Raw genomic sequence first — 19,505 nt, 5'->3', positions numbered from 1 at the left:
CCAGGAAACAGGAAGTGACGTCCATTGCTCTAGGTCCTGTTTAATTTTACAAAATAAGGGTGCAAAGTTGGCTTTGTATAGTTGATCGAAGGATGGGGTGATAAAGATTCCCAAGTACATAAACCCACTGGGAGACCATTTGAAAGGAAAGGAAGGAACAGTAGTTGGCATTGTTGAAAGAGTACCAAGAGGCATGGCCTCTGATTTAGCCAAATTGATTTTATAGCAAGAGAAACAACTAGATCTGCCAATCACATCAATAAGACTTGGTACGGATGTTTCAGGGTCAGTCAAAAGGATTAAAACATCATCCGCGTATAAGGTTATTTTACGACACAGCTGTCCGATCTCTAAACTACGTATTGTGGATGTCACCCTTATGGCCTCAGCAAGTGGTTCTATGGCCAAAGCGAATAAGAGGGGCGATAAAGGGCAACCCTGCATCACCCCTCTGTAAGTGTTGAAGTATTCAGACCTGAATCCATTAGTCAGGACTGCTGCCTGTGGACTAGTATAGATAATTTTTACCCATTTTATAAAGTTCTCCCCCAAACCAAATTTACCCAGTGTATACAGTAAGACCATTCAATTCGGTCAAATGCTTTCTCTGCATCAAGAGAAAGCACCAGACCGTTAATAGATTTTTGTTCAAAAGCTAGGATGGCGTTCAACAAACGTCTAATATTGGTGGCTGAATTCCAACCTCTTATAAAACCTGTCTGGTCCCCCTTTATCAGAACTGGTAAGAGATTTTCTAAACGAGAGGCCAAGATTTTAGAAAGCAGCTTCCTATCCACATTTGAGAGGGCTATGGGCCTGTAGGATCCGCAAAAATCAGGACACTTCCCTTTCTTTAGGATTAAGGAAATATTGGCCTCCCTCAGTGTATGTGGGAATTCTCCTGTAGTTAAGGAATGGTTGAACATATCAAGAAGAGGTTCTACAAGAATATTTTGAAACTGTTTATAAAATTCACAACAGAAGCCGTCTTTCCGTTTTGTAATGTTTTAATAGCTTTGATCACTTCAGTTTTAGTTATGGGACTATTAAGGGCAGTCTTTTGCTCTTCTGACAAATTTGGCAAGTCAAACTGAGCAAAGAAATTGTATATTAGTTGCTCCCCCTCTGGAGCTTGTTCGGAAGAGTACAGATTTTTGTAAAAATTCTTAAAACAGTTATTTATCAGTTTATTTTCGTGTACTTTGTGGCCTTCTTCATCAGATACAGCTGCGATGATGTTAGATTCTGCACGCTTCTTAATGTAGTACGCCAGACATTTACCCGCTTTATCTCCATGCTCATAAAACCTCTGTCTAGTGTACTTCATTTTCTTCTCTGCATCTCTAGTAAGAAGGCAGTTCAGCGCTGATCTGAGTGTAGCGATTTCTTGCCACAATGGTGGTGACGGAGAGGCAATATATGCTTTTTCTTTATCCATCAATTCACTCTCTAAAGATTTTTGTTTCTCCAGTCTTTGGCGCTTCTTTGTTGCAGAGTACGAAATGATTAACCCTCTCGCATAAACTTTGCATGTTTCCCATAAAACGGAGGCATTACTGGCTGATGAAGTGTTGATTTTCAGAAATGCTTTAAGTTCAGTAGAAAAGTTGGAGATAAATTCCTCATCTTTAAGAATAATGGTATTGAGTCTCCAGTGACGAGCCTGATGAAGCACTGTTTTAAGATTAAGGTCCATAATTACTCTAGCGTGATCTGAGATAATTATACTGGTTATGTCACATGGTAAAACTGAACACAAATCAGTTTTTGGCAGGAAAAAGTAATCAATTCTGGTTTGGCACTTATGTGGAGCCGAGAAAAATGTATATTGTTTATCAGAGGGGTGGGTACACCTCCAAGCATCAATAAGCCCAAACTCTTTACATAGAGCATGGAGCGTGTTGGCCTGAGGAGAGGGGGGTGCAGTACTATGTGGAAATTTGTCAATAAGCGGATTTAATATTAAGTTAAGATCCCCACCAACAATAAGGGTGGAGTTAGAAAGGAATGGAGCTAAGTCCAGAAACATTTTGGTAAGGAAGGTGGTTGGGTAGGCAGGTGGAAAGTACACATTCATCATTACAATAATTTGACCTTGCAAAGTTCCCTTGATTATCACATAGCGACCCTTCAGATCTTTAACACAGTCGGATATTATAAAAGATAGGTTTTTCCTAATCAACACTGCCACTCCCCTGCTTCTTGATGTAAAGGATGAGAAAAATACTTGTCCGAATGGCCCTTGTTGTAACTTTAAATGCTCTGTGTCATCAAGATGTGTCTCTTGTAACATAGCAACATCTATATCGTCCTTCTTTAGACATGTAAGTATTTTTCTCCTCTTAATAGGGCTGTGGACACCCCGTACATTCCAGGTGCATACTTGCAGCTTATTCATTATTAGTATTATTCATGTATCATAAAAAGCATATTGAGCCAAACGATTCACCACACTCTGAGTAAGAATAAAACAAGCAAATAAAGAAAGAAGAGTAAAGAGCTGTGTAACAAAACATTCAAAAAACAGTAATTTAGCAACAACCCTACTGAACATGTAGGGAAAAACCAATCTTCTCCGGCCTGCCGGTGAGAGCCGACAGGCGCAACATGCGCTTAACTCACGCCTACTCATAGACAAAAACACTATCTGTCAAGCACACGATGAAGTGGGACATTTCACCTGGTTGATTATAAACAGTAGGAAAGAAAAGGGACAGAGTCACACACGCCTGAATTTAGCAGGTACTCACTTTGCTTCATAAAGCACAGTCCAGGCACAATGTTAACTGAAAGGAATAGACCGGTGGTTACAGAAGTTTAGGGCAGCGATTCCACGTACGTCGCAGCTGCCTCCGGTGTGTTAAATCTCTTCTCCTTGCCGCTGACAGACAGCTTCAGCGTAGTGGGATATAGAAGCGCATAATCCACATTCTTCCTCCTCAGACAACTCTTCGCCTCGTCAAAAGCCTTGCATTTCTTGGCCACCGCCGCTGAATAATTATTAAAGAAGGAAACTCTGATCCGGTCTGCTGGCTGGTTCGGCTCCGTAGCAAGGCCCCGGGCTGCGGCCATCACTCGTTGTTTATCAGCAAAGTTGTGAAGTTTCATGATGATGGGTCCGGCGCGTTAGTTAGTGCCTGGCCTTGGTGCTAGGGAGCGGTGAGCGCGGTCCAACTTGATCTTCCCAGTTTTAGTTGTGAGATTGAGATAGGAGGGGAGCCATGACTTCATGAAAGTGACTGCATCCTTTCCCTCCGTGCCCTCGGGTAGCCCGACCAGATGAAGGTTATATCTGCGGCTGCGGTTCTCTAAATCATCTATATGGTCCGCCATGTCGGTTATTTGTTTTTCGAGTTGTGCCACTTTAGCCTGCAATACATCCGTCGTGTCTTCCACGCCTGACATCCGTGTCTCGGCATCCCCAACCCGCGTTGCCAGAGCCTGCATCTGAGATGTTTGCTCGCGGATAGCAGCAAGCACAGTGTCAACTTTAGCATCCAATGACTTTGTAATGTTGTCAGTTATCTTACTCAAAGCCAAAAGAATACTTGGGTCAACATCACTCCCAGTTTCCTCGGTCTCGGCAGTGGCTTCTACCTTGTTAACGTTAGCTTCATCGGGCTCCACAACTCCGCTAGCATGTACAGCCAAAGCTGTCTTTTTCTTAGGCTTGGTGTAAGGCATTTTCGAAAAATAGTCGTCCAAGCTCATTATAGAGCTACTCTCACGCGCATTTATAACGTTTCACCAGGTGAACACGTATTTTAGATGGATATTCAGGAAACCTCACCGGAGCTTAACAAGACAAGGTGTTCATGCTACGACGCCATCTTGCCCCGGAAAATGTTCTTAACATTTCTTGCTGCTTTTTTACCTGCTCTCTCTGTTTGACTCTGGTGACGGCCTTCTGTAGCGTCAATTCCGGGTCCATTTGCAACTGTTCAGATAGGCGTTTGTCCCGCAGACTCACCACAAGCCTGTCCCTCACCATCTCATCATGTAGAGCCCCGTAACCGCAGTGCTCCGCCAGGCAGTGCAGCGCCGTAATGAAACTGTCGGCCATCTCGCCCGTTTCTTGAAGCTGCTGATTAAACTTTGCTCTCTCAAAGATCACATTCCTGCGATTCTCTTCTGCTTGGGTCTCCAATCCAGAAGCAATGCGTAATCTGTCGAAGCGTTTAATCCATTTAGGCCAGTCTTCAGCCTTGAAGGTGAACTTTTCCAGCGGGGAGACTTGAAACTGTGCCATGTTGCCGCTTCGTTCAGCTAACTGTGGCTAGGCTAGGTAGCTCCATAGACGGTCTTCCGGTACTGCGAACTTTAGCCTGACAGGCTGGGACCTATCACTACAGTTGACCCACGTCTTCCGAAGCTGCTGGAGCATCCGTGGGTGGTGTTGCTATGTTGTCTCGCTAATGTTTGTTTAGCAGCAGGCTGACCTGCCGGGAAGGTGCCCGTGAGAGATCACGTGACCACCTAGGCGTACTGCGGCGTGCTGCTGCACGCAAGTTACGTAACTCTTGTTCAGTGAATGTGTGGGGTTTCAACTTTCAACATGTGTTTTCAGTTTTTGTGAAGTCATTTGCATACTCGATAACGTAAATTTGCACATTGTTAAAACAATGACGATATTATCGTTAACAATATATATCGCCCAGCCCTAGGTCACATAACCTTCATGTGTTTTCTTTATTCATTCTTGTTTTTTCTCTGGCCTATTATGATAGGTGACATGTTCATCCAGAAACACATTATATGGTTTCTACTGACATGGGCATGTGGGGTGGGGGGCCTGTGGTGAGGGATTTAGGATAGGGACTTACTTTAAATTTTGAACAATACAGTTATTTTTGACTCAGTTGCACCTATGTTCTTTCAAATATATGTGATAGCTACTATTTCTGTGATTTCATTTCAGATATCTAACACTCATTATGGCTGAGATTTCAGTACTGTCTTGGAACGTATGTGGCTTGAATTCACCTAATAAGAGAGCTTGCTGCTTAGATTAGGTTCGTTCGAGATGAGCCAGTCCTGCGCAGATTCAATCACCGGCGATCGGCGCACAATGCATGCCGGTTAGTTTTGTGTCCGACTTCATCCCAACTTGCTCTGACGTATTACAAAAGTGGACGGCCATAAAGCCGCGAGAGCGAAGCGGCCGCAGTTTTTAGAGCCAGGCGCTGCAGTTGCTCTCCACCGACTGCACCGCCTGGCTCTCACCTGATCTAACAGCTGATTGGTTCAGATGTCGACTCAACAAGATGATGTTTTAGATAAACTACTCATTTTTGTTGAATTCTCGAGATTAAGATTGTATTTGTCTGATCTGAAGGTTTATTCTGTGAACAGAAAACATGTTGTGTGACTGATGGTGAAAACAAACTGACATACGGGTTGGATCACTTTTTTTAATGAACTAACATCATTCCAGACAGGATGTAAGTGTGTGTCTGTGACTTCCTGTACAGACTGAAGGCTGCTGGAAACTGTCAGGAAACTGTCCGACTTAACCGCAGCTTTTTGTCACCGCCCCCCGCTGCGGCCGCCTGCTCTTGTCTACTTTCCAGGCGAGGCGCAGTTCATCTCGAACGAGCCTATTATCTCCATAGGAAACACATTGATGTTGCATTCATACAAGAAGCACATCTTACATCTTTCACTATATCTAAATTTGCAAATAAGCATTATTATGTGGCTATACCATCACCAGCAGACTCTAAAAATAAAGGTTCTTTAATAGTGCTTACAAGAAAATTTTCTCTTAATATTTTGGACTCAGTGGGGACTATGGATGGCAGGGTATCCATCCTTAAAACAGTGATATATATCAGTGAGAATCTTTTTTCCCCCCAACTTAGTGAAAATATTGCTTGAACTAACTGAATATAAATTTAGTATTGATGCAGACGTGAATGCAGTTGTTAACTCATCTATAGATCGTTCCTCCATGCGAGAAGTTGGTTCATAAAAACAAACGTCCCTTGCATTAAAAAAAATTATATCTGATCTGGGTCTGATAGACATATATCGTGCTCTTAATCCAACCATTAAAAAAATAGACTTTTTTTCCAAACAAGCACAAGACATACTCAAGGACAGACTATATTTTGGCCTCTAAATCTTTATATCTCAATTTTTCTAAGACAGAAATTTGGCCTGCCACAATTTAAGATCATTCTGTTCTTCAGCCATTGTCTTATTGATAATAATATAAAAAGAGGAAGCGCTGGCGGTTCAATAATAGTTTGCTCAGCAATTCTGATTTTTGTAATGAATTTTGCTCCAAACTTGAGGACTTTCTAAATATAAAAAAATGGTGGCTCAGTAGATGACCCTCGTATCCTTTGGGATGCGATTAAAGGATTTATTAAAAATTTTTCCACCTCATTTTCCTCCTACCTTAATAAATTTAAATTGGCAAAGATCACTCAACTGGAGGATAAACTAGCTCTTTCAGAGCACAAGCAACAACAGTTCTCAGACTGCTCAGGACCTCAAATTAATTAAAACAGAACCTTTTGCTTTATTAAGGCTCAGGGCTGAGTTCATGATGCACAGAACAAAGTGCAATTATTACTTTAATGGATCAAGACCAAGCCACCTTCTTGCGCTCAAATTGCGTAATGATGCGGAATTTACAGATATAGTGTCTCTCTGATCTAGTACAGATGAAATATTGACAGACCCTCACCAAATAAATAATGAATTCAGCTTGTTTTATAGGAACCTGTACTCTTCTCACCTTTCTTTCAACAAGGAGAACTGTAAAGAATTCCTCAGTAACATTTCTTTACCTCATCTTTCTGAAGATGATGCTGCAGACTTGGGTTCACAATTAACTCTGGATGAAATAGAAAATGCACTTAAAGACATGAAGAAAGGTAAATCTCCTGGATGGGATGGTATCCCACCACAATTTTATTTAACATTTTGGGATACACTCGGTCCTTATTTACTGTCCATGTTTCAGGCAGCCGTTGACAAAGGCTCTTTCACAAAGAATACAAATTCTGCAATTATATCTCTATTACTAAAGAAAGGCAGAGATCCCTCTCTTTGCTCTAACGACCGTTTTTTAAAAATCTTTGATTATATCCGATATTAAACGTTATGCTTAAGTGCTTTCCAATAGACTAGACCATTTAATGACAACTCTAATTCACAGTGATCAAACAGGTTTTGTTAAATCCTGGTTAGCTTCAGACAACATCCGCAGACTGCTACATATTATTGACGCTGCCAAAGATATTTCCTCCTCTTGGTCTATTCTTTCTTTAGATGCAGGAAAAGCTTTTGATCAGTTGGAATGGGAATATCTTTGGACAGTATTGTAACATATGGGACTAGGTTCTAATTTCATTAATATGATAAAAACACTATATGCCAGTCCCTCTGCCATGGTTTCCACAGGTCATCTTTGTTCTTCTCAGTTTCCTATACAGCGTTCTACTCGCCAGGGTTACCCTCTCTCTCCTAAATTATTCATTATTTCATTAGAACCTCTGATTCAAGCTATTTGTCAGTCTTCGAAAATTCATTCAATCTCATTTAACGGTACTCACCACAAGGTGTCAGCCTTAGCTGATGACCTTTTATCATATATAAGCAGAACTTCAGAATCCATACCTCATATTTTAACTCTTTCAATGAATTTGGAAGTTTGGTTTTAGTCTGCATTGATGCCACTTAATTGAGGCATTGGTAATCTTTTCAGTTCCGTTAACATACCAATTAAGAAAACCTTTACATATCTAGGTATTGACATTCATCCTAATCTTCATTCTGTTATACATTCCAATTTTACAAATACTTTGAAAATTGAGGCAGACTTAATGAGGTGGTCTAACTCTAATATGCCATTTTCATTCCAAGCATGTGCTTCGATTATAAAGATGAATATTTTACCTCGTATTCATTTTTTCTCTTCAGTGGTTCCTTTGCCTCCTCCACCAAAGTATCGGGAAAATTTTCAATCTATCATATCAAAATTTATATGGAAAGGGAAACAACCGAGAGTAAAACTGTCTACTCTGCAATGTGGCAGAACTGCTGGAGAATTATCTCACCCCAGTCTGAAATTATATGCTTTGGCGTATACTTTGAGATCTCTATCTGTTTGGTTTGATCCTCATGCACAGACGTCTTGTCGATCTGTTGAAGAACATTTAGTGCACCCCTATAAACTCCAGGATGTAGTTCATTCCGCAATCACTCTTAAGAAAGCTAAATTACAGTTTGGTCCCATAATTACCCATTTGGTAGTCAGCTGGGGAGCTGCAATGAAAATATTAAATACAACCCAAAAATGGCATCCAAATTCTCCAATCTTTTATAACCATTCACTATTATCCGACTCTTGCCCTTTTACCTTTCCTGAGTGGTCAGACAGAGGAATTCATGTATTTAAAGATGTCTGTGGAGATGAAGGCCTTCATGCATTCCAAGGTTTACAATAACAATACAATTTACCTGGCCATTCTTTTTTCTTTTATCTGAGACTGAGATCTGCAATGAAAGCTTATGGAGTACCCTGGGACAGAAAACTTGATACACTGTCCTTTCACACCATTATAGTCAAGCAATATACAACTGGTGGTTTAGCTTCATCCTTGTATAAATTTCTTCCTGAGTCATCATATAAGCCTCTCATGCTCCAGAACAATTGGCAAAAAGATTTAAATTCAATTGAAATACCCTGGAACCACATTTTTACCAACATAAAACTGGCTTCTAAAAATCTAAACCATCAGCTCATCCATTTTAATTTTCTATTCCGAATTTATTTAACACCAAAAAAACAACATGCAATGAATAAAAACACCTCTTCATTTTGTGGTTTCTGTTCACACAAGCATATAGGATCATTCTATCACGTTTTGGTAATGCAGATTAATAATATCATTTTGGCAAAAAATCAGTACCTCCATGTCTAACATTATTGGAAAGACAATTCCTTGTTCTCCCAGAGTGGTCCTGATGATTCTGTGTTAAATCTCTCAGTTACAGAGAAATGTATATACTTGGCAGGCGTAACAGCAGCCAAAAAAAATGCTTGCAATCAGGGGCGGAAATCCTGGGGGGGACAGGGGGGACATGACTCCCCCTTCAATAAAGCTGTACCCCCCTAGAATATTTTGAGACACAATCAATAATTTTTGAACAATGCAGTAGTATTTATTAAAAGCACAATGTAAGCGGTGCTCATTATAATCGTGCAATAATGTGCTATTTAAATCTTAAAAGATTTAGTCCCCCCCTCCCATTCCTAGAAGTGGTATATCCCACATTCTTTCCAATGGGCGAGGCTAGCAGCTGTTAGTACTTGGCAGCAGTAGCAGCGTGTGGCTGGACCCGGCTGCCCACATCGCGCATAGCGGGGTAAGATGTTCATTCACACAGATACAGTTTAACTTACACAAGTTACAACACATCCCATTTACTGTTACAACAAGCCCCAGGCCCAGGCTGATAATATAAACTGTCTGCAACATTTCTCCTGCATTGTTCAAAAGCCAGAGTTTAGTGATAGTCAGAGAGAACAGGAGAGGAAGAAGAGGGAGAGGACAGGACAAGAGCAGTCAGTGGCGGAGCAGCTTGTAGTTAATATCTGTAGGCTCTCCTCCTGTCAGTGAGACAAACATGAAAGACGTGCAGTTTAACTGACGAGGAGCGGCCATTACGCGCGACTATTACACACAGTTTTGAGGTGCGCAGCGGCAGATCTCACAGCACACTGTTTATAAACAGTTCTCCAGTTGAATTGCAGGAAATGTTTATCTAACTGCCAGTAAAAAAACGAAAAAAAAAAACAAACAAACAAACAAACAAAATGGTTTGCTCCTCCAGCCAGCCAGAGATGAAGGATCCATTCCACACACCTGAGCCAGATGAAAAAGAGGGAGAGAAGGAGAGAGATCGAGTTTCTGTCTTTGATGAATGAAGCCTTATTGTTTTGCTGCTATTAAACAATGATAGACATGTTTTCTCCGTTTACTTAATAGCATAAATATTCACACTACTGCGCACGGGGAGACAGAGACCTGCTCTGCTCCAGAAACACTCAGCACCTTGGACAGCACAGTACACCTGACTGTTGTCGATGTGTACATGTTAATTTGATTTCAATCATTTTGTTTTAAATCTGGACATGTGCAGGTGGACTCAGCCAGTGCTGAGAAAGGTCCTATGCCTGCCTGTTGGAGAGATAGAGAAAAGATTAAAGCATCAAATTGCGGTAAAAGATACTGAATAACAGACAGGCTACAACTTTTTTTCCTTGTCCCCCCCCCCTGGAATTATTCTCTAAAATTTTACTGCTTATTGTCCACCCCAACTATGAAATGGGATTTTCGTCCCTGCTTGCAATGCACATGTCCATGGTCTGGGAGGGATCATTGAACATTCTGGCTTTTGGTTCCTTCTATGTCTGGACTTTCGATAATTACTGATTATTGACTATGCCTCTCGGACTTTTTAGGACTGTGGAGACACCATCTGGACACTCTGGATGTGGGTGTTGTTCCCCTATAAGGGAGATTACATTTTTCTAAGACTTTGAATAAGAAAGGCCACTCCAGACGATCAAATGCTTTTTCAGCATCTACAGCTATCACTGATAGATCAACATTATGTAGTGCTTTAAAGCAGCAGCTATAGGTTGATATAGCTCTTACTCTTATCTGGTTCACCACAAGACAGGTGAGTGTCCAGAATAACTGGGACAGGAGGCAGACAGCTCAAAAAGTATAAAACAATTTATTCACAAATCATTAAATATAAAACTATTGAGCCAAGGGCAGTCAATGGGCAATTAATTACACAGTAACCAATAAGACTGTGCAAATAGAGGCACTGACAATAACCTGTTAGCGGTAGCAGGTAATATACCAGTAAGCTATAAGGCTATCATTTCTATTCAGGACCTAACACACTCAAATTACCACTACAGGCATTTCAGGAAGCACAATTCATGCACAATGTCACACCCAAAAAGACAGGTTGAGCTGCACTGCAATTACTTATACTATAAACACACAAAAGGAGGATCCACAAATATATATGTCACCTATAACCTACAGCTAGTTGCTGCTACAGGAAGAAATTCGACAAAACAGGCCCACTAGTTATCAACATGGGAAAAAACAGTGACAAGTCATAATTTCACTTGAAGACTCCTTTAAGTCATTCAACCTGCACCCAGACCAACAGCGTGCTTACTGTTGTGCTGCACAATATGTAACAATCGCCACTCAAGGTTCACACCTTGCTTCTAAGGTGTTAGCAGATGCCTGGAAGCTTCATAACAGCGTGCTCTGCCTATAGGGCAACCAACCGTCTTTCAACTGCTGCTTTCTGAGCTATATGTTTGGCGTCCCTCGTGTCTGCACCCGCTGCACACCTGAGCTGCTCACCGGACTTCGGACGGGAAACAGAGAGAGCCCCACTTCCGTGTTACCTTTAAAATCTTCTCCCGGGTCCTAAAGCCTTCCCATTACAATGTTCCCATGAAAGCCTTCCCCATTACACTTATGCTTTTTGGCATATTGTATAATACTAAAACATGTTCTTGTATTCGTTTGCAAATGCCTGTTTTTAATATACCCTGTTTGTTTTATGTGAATCATATCTAGTAAGACCTTTGTTAATCTATCGCTTATCAATTTGGTTAATATTTTATTGTCACAATTAATTAAACTTAACGGTCTGTATATATATATATGTATGTATGTATGTATGTATGTATGTATGTATATGTGTGTGCGTGTGTATGTATATATATACACACATACATACACATACACCTATATACACACATTTTTTCTTTTTGCCAAATCAGAGTGTGCCCCGGGGTTTGGGATCCTCAGCATGTACAACTGTCAAAGCCTGCAGAATATCTGCAGACTATTGTGACTCCGCTTACCTGAAGGTCTTTGATGTTTGGGAAGGGAATTCCAATGGTGACGACTGCCCTGGCATTGTCATCAGTGAAGTCTAGTCCCTCGCTCACTTTACCCCTACAGACAGCGATCAGTAGTGCACCATCTAAAACAGTTACATACAGTATACATCAACACTGTAAAAGACAAGCAATATGAAGCATAACTCTGAACAACTACTAAAACTATTCTATTGTAAACTAAGATGATGTCACTGCACAAGCAATAGACTAGATCAAATTAATGTATTACCACACCAATTCACAGATATCAAGCTGCTTCATAGAGATATAGCAAAACCATCAGCTGTTACCAAAGGTCACTGTGATGTTAACCAGTCTCACCTCGTTCCTCACAGTATTTGATGGCATCGTAATACATCTGAAGAAGTTTGTCAAAATCCCCCTTGCCACCACCACGGGGCTCTGTGATCACAGTTTTCTGATGTTCCAGCTTCTCCCAGAGACCAGTGTTGATCCATCGGTCGCGCAGCTTGTCCAGCATCTGATCAAATCACAGCCGAGATCATGTTGTAAATATAGACACTTGGCTTGGTTTTGTTGAAAAAGCTGAAATTAATAATACTTAATAATAATAATAAGAGTTAAAGTGAACACTAAAACTATGCTTTATGACAAATATAATACATAGTTAACCTACAACTGATTATGTGTAAGATATAGTAAATGAGCTGACAAATATAATAAATCATTAATTGATTGAACAACTCAGTGGTTGAGAAATCTGAAGGTTATAAAGCTACCCTATTTACTTGTATTTATTTATGAAATACGTGGTCCTCACAATCATATGAGCATGACATAAATACAGTGAAGGAATTGTTATGTGTATGTGTAAGTTAGCAGAGCTGCAGCAGTTTCAGGCTCCATCTGCGTCTACACAGGGCGTACAGGACGCAGTACTGAGTGTAGCTCACCTCTTTTGTCAGCACTCAGAACCCAACACACAATCACTATAGGTATATGCATAAAACTGAAAATAGGAGCATATCTGCTCTATGAGATACATTATTATGACACTTTCAAAGTCTGAAACATTAAGCTTCAAACAAAGAACAGGAGGCATTTAACTAGGCTACCCATTTACTTCCGTGTCCTGAAACAGCTTGGATTTCTTTTCTTTAATTGTACTTGGCAGAAAGCTAATGTGTTAAGACCCCCTTTGTAACAAAATCACTGTTGTCATACTATTGTTAGTGCAAAAAGTCAGCAGCTCTCAAGGGAGGCACATTGATCTAAAAGCCTCCATCCTAGCATGGCCCTACTCATGTCTGTGCTGTGCACATTATATCCTTGAATAAGCATGGCTTCACAATCAAAGAGCAGTTTCACTGGCTTGGAAATGTGTCAGAAGGGTCAAGTAGAAGTTTTTGATTTAGTCAGCAGAAAACTTCTCACCGGGCCATAGTGTCAAGCTGTAAAGCCTGAGCTAGATGCAAATGAGGCCACAAGACAACGGTAGGTGGGGAGTGTCCACTGACATCTTGTCCCCAACACTATACCTACTCTATTTACCTTCACAAACAGCCAGCTCAAGTGTTTCTTAAAAACATCACACAAAACTAAACAGAAAGTACTCTGTGGGCTATGTGAAGTACTGAGGAAAACAACAAAGGCAGACAGGGATATGGGACTATATGAGAGTGCAGATAATTTCTTGCATGCCAGTGTGATTGCCTCTTAGTGGTGAAATGAAGCATGGGGAAGATTTTGTCAGGTTGGTGTCTCCTAAAGCAAGTCAGGCAAGGACATCTGCATCAATAAAACATGGTACATTCACTAAATATGCAGTGTTACAACGACAAGGACCCCCCTTACGTGCGTCTTCAACTGAGTAAACTGTTTGTCCTCCAATAGCTTTCCAGTGCAATCTTGGGTGGGAGATCAATTATTCATGTTATGTACTTTAGACAGATCTAATCCTAAACACAACAGCCATTATCTGCCAGGCTGCACTTCGAACGGAGCTGACTCCACAAGGTGAAGAGTATGGAGGAAAAATGCCTGCACCGGTTTAAAAAAAAAAAAAAAAAAAAAAAAAAAAATGCAACAGGGCTGGTGATGACAAAATCAAGCATCATATCTTGCAGCCAACATAATCATATCTGCAGAACTTAAGCAGTACTATTTGACAGTACTTAAGTACAATAAATTCATTTGGTAATTTTTAAATCATTGGCAGAAAAGGTACTACCTTTATATTTACCATTAAATAACAAAACAAGATCTTTTGAAACAAGGGTAATTTCTGGTGAGGAATGGACCAGTGCTATAAATGCAGCCATAAAGTAAAGTCTTTTCAAGGAATTCCTCACACACAAAATGACAATTTATATCAGTTATTATCAGTTATTCATGCCTTGTTACCTTAAATCTGTGAAGAGAAGTTTGTTTTTTTGGCACACCTCCATGGAAATTGATTTACATATTGATTTATTAACTGAATGTTGAAATTGAATGTTTAACAGCAAAATTATATCAAAACATCCATTTACAAACTCTCATATAACCAGCGCATTATAACCCAGGTCTCATTTATCCAGTCAAATGCTCAGTACTTCATAAGCACATGGCTCTTTGCTAAAAAAAAAACATTCTATTTAAAACTGAACTGAAAGTGGAACTTGTCTACTCTCTCTTCAGAGCCAGACTTCAATAATCAGGTTTTTAGTGTAAATACCTGCCTTGCAGTCTCTCTCTCTCTCTCTCTAAAATTTTTTTTTTTTTTTTTTTGGCAGGACCCCGATCTGATTCAGGCCCAGGGGCAATAATAAGAAATTATAGCCCAGCCCAGCCCAGCCTGAACCTGGTGGGTCTGGATCAGGCCCAATCAGGCTCAGGCTGAGAATCAGAGCTCCAATGCATATATAATATCCACTCTGGATGTCAACCTCTACTATCAACTATCTGCCTGGGATGCAGGAAAACTTATTCTAGAAAAATGACCTAGAGAAGTTGCAGACAGAAGCCTCCACAAGACATTTCCAGGTCACCCTCACTGCATATTTGGTTTTACTGAATCTGTGCAGCAGCATCCTTATTACCCAAGTCACTACCATGTGGTAATCAAATGACAGGTCTGCTTCTCTCTGCCCCAAAGACGTTGTGCTGCAGATCTGATGATACAACTAAATCATTGTTATTTGTGTGCTGCGGGACCTAACTAGTGGATGTCATGGACAGTTCAGGACTACTTCCATCTGTGATCCTCGCAAACCTGCCATCAGTTAACAACAAAATGGACGAGAACCGCACCTATACGAGATACTGTTCAGAATTTCGGGAGGCATAATTGCTGTGCTTTACTGAGAGCTGGTTAAATTCCTTGTTGTCAGACTTGGCCTGTGAAATTGACAGCTTCACTTTGGTGAGAGCAGACAGAGACACGAGCACCTGTAAAACCAAAGGGGGCGGGATCTGCGTCCTAATTAATGATCGGTGGTGCCATCAGTACACCGTGAAAGGCAGGATTTGTGACAAAGACATTGAAATCTTGCACCTGACACTAAGACCATTCTACTTGCCCAGAGAAATTGGGGCGAGTGCTGCTTTTTGTTGTTTACACAATGCGAAGCGAGCAGCAGCCACTATTGCAGACTGTGTCCACACGTTGCAGCAACAACATCCTGAGGCCCCAGCAATATGAACCAGTGTAAAATGGACTTAATCAATCAATCAATTTTATTTATAAAGCCCAATATCACAAATCACAGTTTGCCTCAGAGGGCTTTACAGGACATCCCTCTAGCCTTAGGACTCTCACAACGGATAAGGAAAACTTGAAAAACCTTTAACGGGGGAAAAAAAATAGTAGAAACCTCAAGAAGAGGAACTGAGGAGGATTCCCTCTTCCAGGACGGACAGGCGTGCAATACATGTCGTACAGAACAGATCAACATGATAAATTAACAGTAATCCGTATGACACAATGTATATCTTTTGTACAGCGGCAATCTTTGTCAATTGTCCTCGGAAGAGGTCCATCTATAATTTCATCAAAGATGGCTGCTGTGCATATAACCCATTGACCCACAGTTACCTCAGTTTTGTTGATTCTTCACTGTATTTGCACCCAGCACCCAGTTCAATGGTCTGCCCTCAGCGTCCTCCTCCTCGAACCATGCCCACCTCCATTTATTTTTCAACCCCCCTTTCAGTTATGCTGTATTAACACCGGGTTTAATATATTTTGCTTCCATCTCTCTGCCCTGCTCTACCCTACTTCAACCAGGGTTGCCAACTTTTCAAAAAACCTTGGAGTGAGATTCAGCGAGGCCGAGCACAATTTCGTTGTTTAAGCCAACACATAAAATTTTTGTTTGTCAACTGATTTGTTAGATGCGATCCTGATCCCCGCATCCTAACAGATTTTTGGGGCGCCTGCTGGAGATGGATAGGGCCTAAAACCTTACATACAAATACCATACAGAGAGAGACAATGGTGGTTTAGTGGGGGTCTGGGGGTCCTCTCTCAGAAAATTTTGGATGTGGTAGATGTGATTTCCTGCATTCTGGTGGGTTTAGGGGTAGCATTCTGGAGATGGGCACATACCTACCTACATATATTCAAAGCCACCCTGACTTGCAGGGCCTTCACACGTGAACCTGCATTCAGCTCAGAGTGACTGAACTAGTTAAAACCAGAAACTAGGACTTGCCTATGTGGCACATAGCCTATTACTTTGTAGACACAAGGCCCATTTTGGATTTAAAGCAAAATTCATGGTTGAAATGGTAGAACATATTATGATTAAGATCTAACTAAAATATTACTTGGGGAATAATAATATTTTCTGTTGTATTGTAGTCTAAAGAGCATTTCATGATATATTTTTAGACTATGCAAGTCTAATAGTGCCTAGAATGCAAGTCTAATAGTGCCTAGACCTAGGCCATTTCATTTCATTTTTGACATTTACAAAGCTCCCCAAATGCCTTTTGACATGGCTGTGGAAATTAATCGTCACTTTTATGCTACAGATATTTTTTCTCAGCCACTTATAATCTCTCCTCACCTATGAAGACCCTGCATAATCATCCTTGCTGGCCTCTGGTCCACTGTCTCCTCCCTGACCCTGCTCTTTCTAGTGTAGCAATAAAGATGAAAAAAAATATGTATAAAGCTATAGTGAGCACAAGTTCTTATTAAGGAGTGGGTTTCTTCCTAGCATGAAACTAGCTAGCAAGCGATTCAATATACACTGAACAAAAATATAAATGCAACACTTTTGTTTTTGCTCCCATTTTTCATGAACTGAACTCAAAGATCTAAAACATTTTCTATATACACAAAAGACCATATCTCACAAATATTGTTCACAAATCTGTCTAAATCTGTGTTAGTGAGCACTTCTCCTTTGCCGAGATAATCCATCCCACCTCACAGGTGTGGCATATCAAGATGCTGATTAGACAGCATGATTATTGCACAGGTGTGCCTTAGGCTGGCCACAATAAAAGGCCACTCTGAAATGTGCAGTTTTGCTTTATTGGAGAGGTCTGGGGGGGGTCAGAAAACCAGTCAGTATCTGTTGTGACCACCATTTGCCTCACGCAGTGCAACACATCTCCTTCGCATAGAGATGATCAGGTTGTTGATTGTGGCCTGTGGAATGTTGGTCCACTCCTCTTCAATGGCTGTGCGAAATTGCTGGATATTGGCAGGAACTGGAACACGCTGTTGTATATGCCGATCCAGAGCATCCCAAACATGCTCAGTGGGTGACATGTCCGGTGAGTATGCTGGCCATGCAAGAACTGGGATGTTTTCAGCTTCCAGGAATTGTGTACAGATCCTTGCAACATGGCCGTGCATTATCATGCTGCAACATGAGGTGATGGTCGCGGATGAATGGCACAACAATGGGCCTCAGGATCTCGTCACGGTATCTCTGTGCATTCAAAATGCCATCAATAAAATGCACCTGTGTTCGTTGTCCATAACATACGCCTGCTCATACCATAACCCCACCGCCACCATGGGCCACTCGATCCACAATGCTGACATCAGCAAACCGCTCATCCACACGATGCCACACACGCTGTCTGCCATCTGCCCTGAACAGTGAAAACCAGGATTCATCCGTGAAGAGAACATCTCTCCAACGTGCCAGACGCCATCGAATGTGAGCATTTGCCCACTCAAGTCGGTTACAACGACGGACTGCAGTCAGGTCGAGACCCCGATGAGGACGACGAGCATGCAGATGAGCTTCCCTGAGACGCTTTCTGACAGTTTGTGAATAAATTCTTTGGTTATGCAAACCGATTGTTGCAGCAGCTGTCCGGGTGGCTGGTCTCAGACGATCTTGGAGGTGAACATGCTGGATGTGGAGGTCCTGGGCTGGTGTGGTTACACGTGGTCTGCGGTTGTGAGGCCAGGTGGATGTACTGCCAAATTGTCTGAAACGCCTTTGGAGACGGCTTATGGTAGAGAAGTGAACATTCAATTCATGGGCAACAGCTCTGGTGGACATTCCTGCAGTCAGCATGCCAATTGCACGCTCCCTCAAAACTTGCGACATCTGTGGCATTGTGCTGTGTGATAAAACTGAACATTTCAGAGTGGCCTTTTATTGTGGCCAGCCGAAGGCACACCTGTGCAATAATCATGCTGTCTAATCAGCATCTTGATATGCCACACCTGTGAGGTGGGATAGATTATCTCGGCAAAGGAGAAGTGCTCACTAACACAGATTTAGACAGATTTGTGAACAATATTTGAGGGAAATGGTCTTTTGTGTGTATAGAAAATGTTTTAGATCTTTGAGTTCAGCTCATGAAAAATGGAAGCAAAAACAAAAGTGTTGCGTTTATATTTTTGTTCAGTGTATGTAACAATAACATTAGTATTCTTGTTAACTAGCTTAACTTGATATATTGGCATCTATTCATTAGTCATCATTTAGCTAACATTATCTACATGCAAGAGCATTACTCAACTTACATGGTTTGTTTGGGAGAAACTGTGCAAGATTTTTTGCTTCTTGTTGGCTGGTTTGCTGAACATAGTTAACACACAGCAGCACTGCCCAGCAGCACACGTCTCGTCTGTGCAATTGTTTCAGATCACAACACGACCACGAAGTCGGCTGACTGTGAGACTAGAGCTGCCAAATCAAAGCGCAAATATGGATTGCGCACCAATCAGAGAATAGTTTTCCACAGAAACATTTGGCTGCACTCCATTTCACTCAACCGGTACGCCAGTCAGACGGAGTCTGCCCCTCTCCTCTCCTCTCCCCTCTCTGAAGTCTGGCTGCAAACTTCAACTCCACCCACCCAGTGCACCGGCTGTTTGAAATTGAAATTCAATTCATTGAATTCATTGAAATTTTCCAGCATTCGTCGCTGGCGTGAGAAGTGGTTGGGCAGAGTGAGACCATGAGATGGAAGGTGAATGTGTGTCACATGCCAGATGCATGACAGTTGGCAACCCTGCCAACGCTACTTAGCTCTCTTTCTCTCTTTTCTACTGGTAGACTACCGCATCCACCTGTTGCACAAAATGCACGTGACATGCTGTTTTCTCTGTGTCCGATAGCTG

At 41.4% G+C, this 19,505-nt stretch overlaps 1 protein-coding gene across 1 annotated transcript in view; it reads right to left on the bottom strand.

Annotated features, from left to right (window-relative positions):
- brip1 (BRCA1 interacting helicase 1) overlaps positions 1-19,505 on the bottom strand; it is a 215,084-nt gene that overhangs the window by 20,492 nt on the left and 175,087 nt on the right. The window contains exons 15-16 of the mRNA XM_049576740.1: positions 12,284-12,443; positions 11,924-12,045 (exon numbers count right to left, since the gene is read on the bottom strand). Of these exons, the coding sequence (XP_049432697.1) occupies positions 11,924-12,045; positions 12,284-12,443 (282 nt within the window). The remainder of the gene's footprint in view (positions 1-11,923; positions 12,046-12,283; positions 12,444-19,505) is intronic.

Source organism: Epinephelus fuscoguttatus, linkage group LG5 (assembly GCF_011397635.1).
Source record: "Epinephelus fuscoguttatus linkage group LG5, E.fuscoguttatus.final_Chr_v1".
Taxonomy (NCBI): Eukaryota; Metazoa; Chordata; class Actinopteri; order Perciformes; family Serranidae; genus Epinephelus; species Epinephelus fuscoguttatus.
The sequence above is the reverse complement of the archived record's forward strand: the minus strand, read 5'-3'. Positions and strand labels throughout refer to the sequence as shown.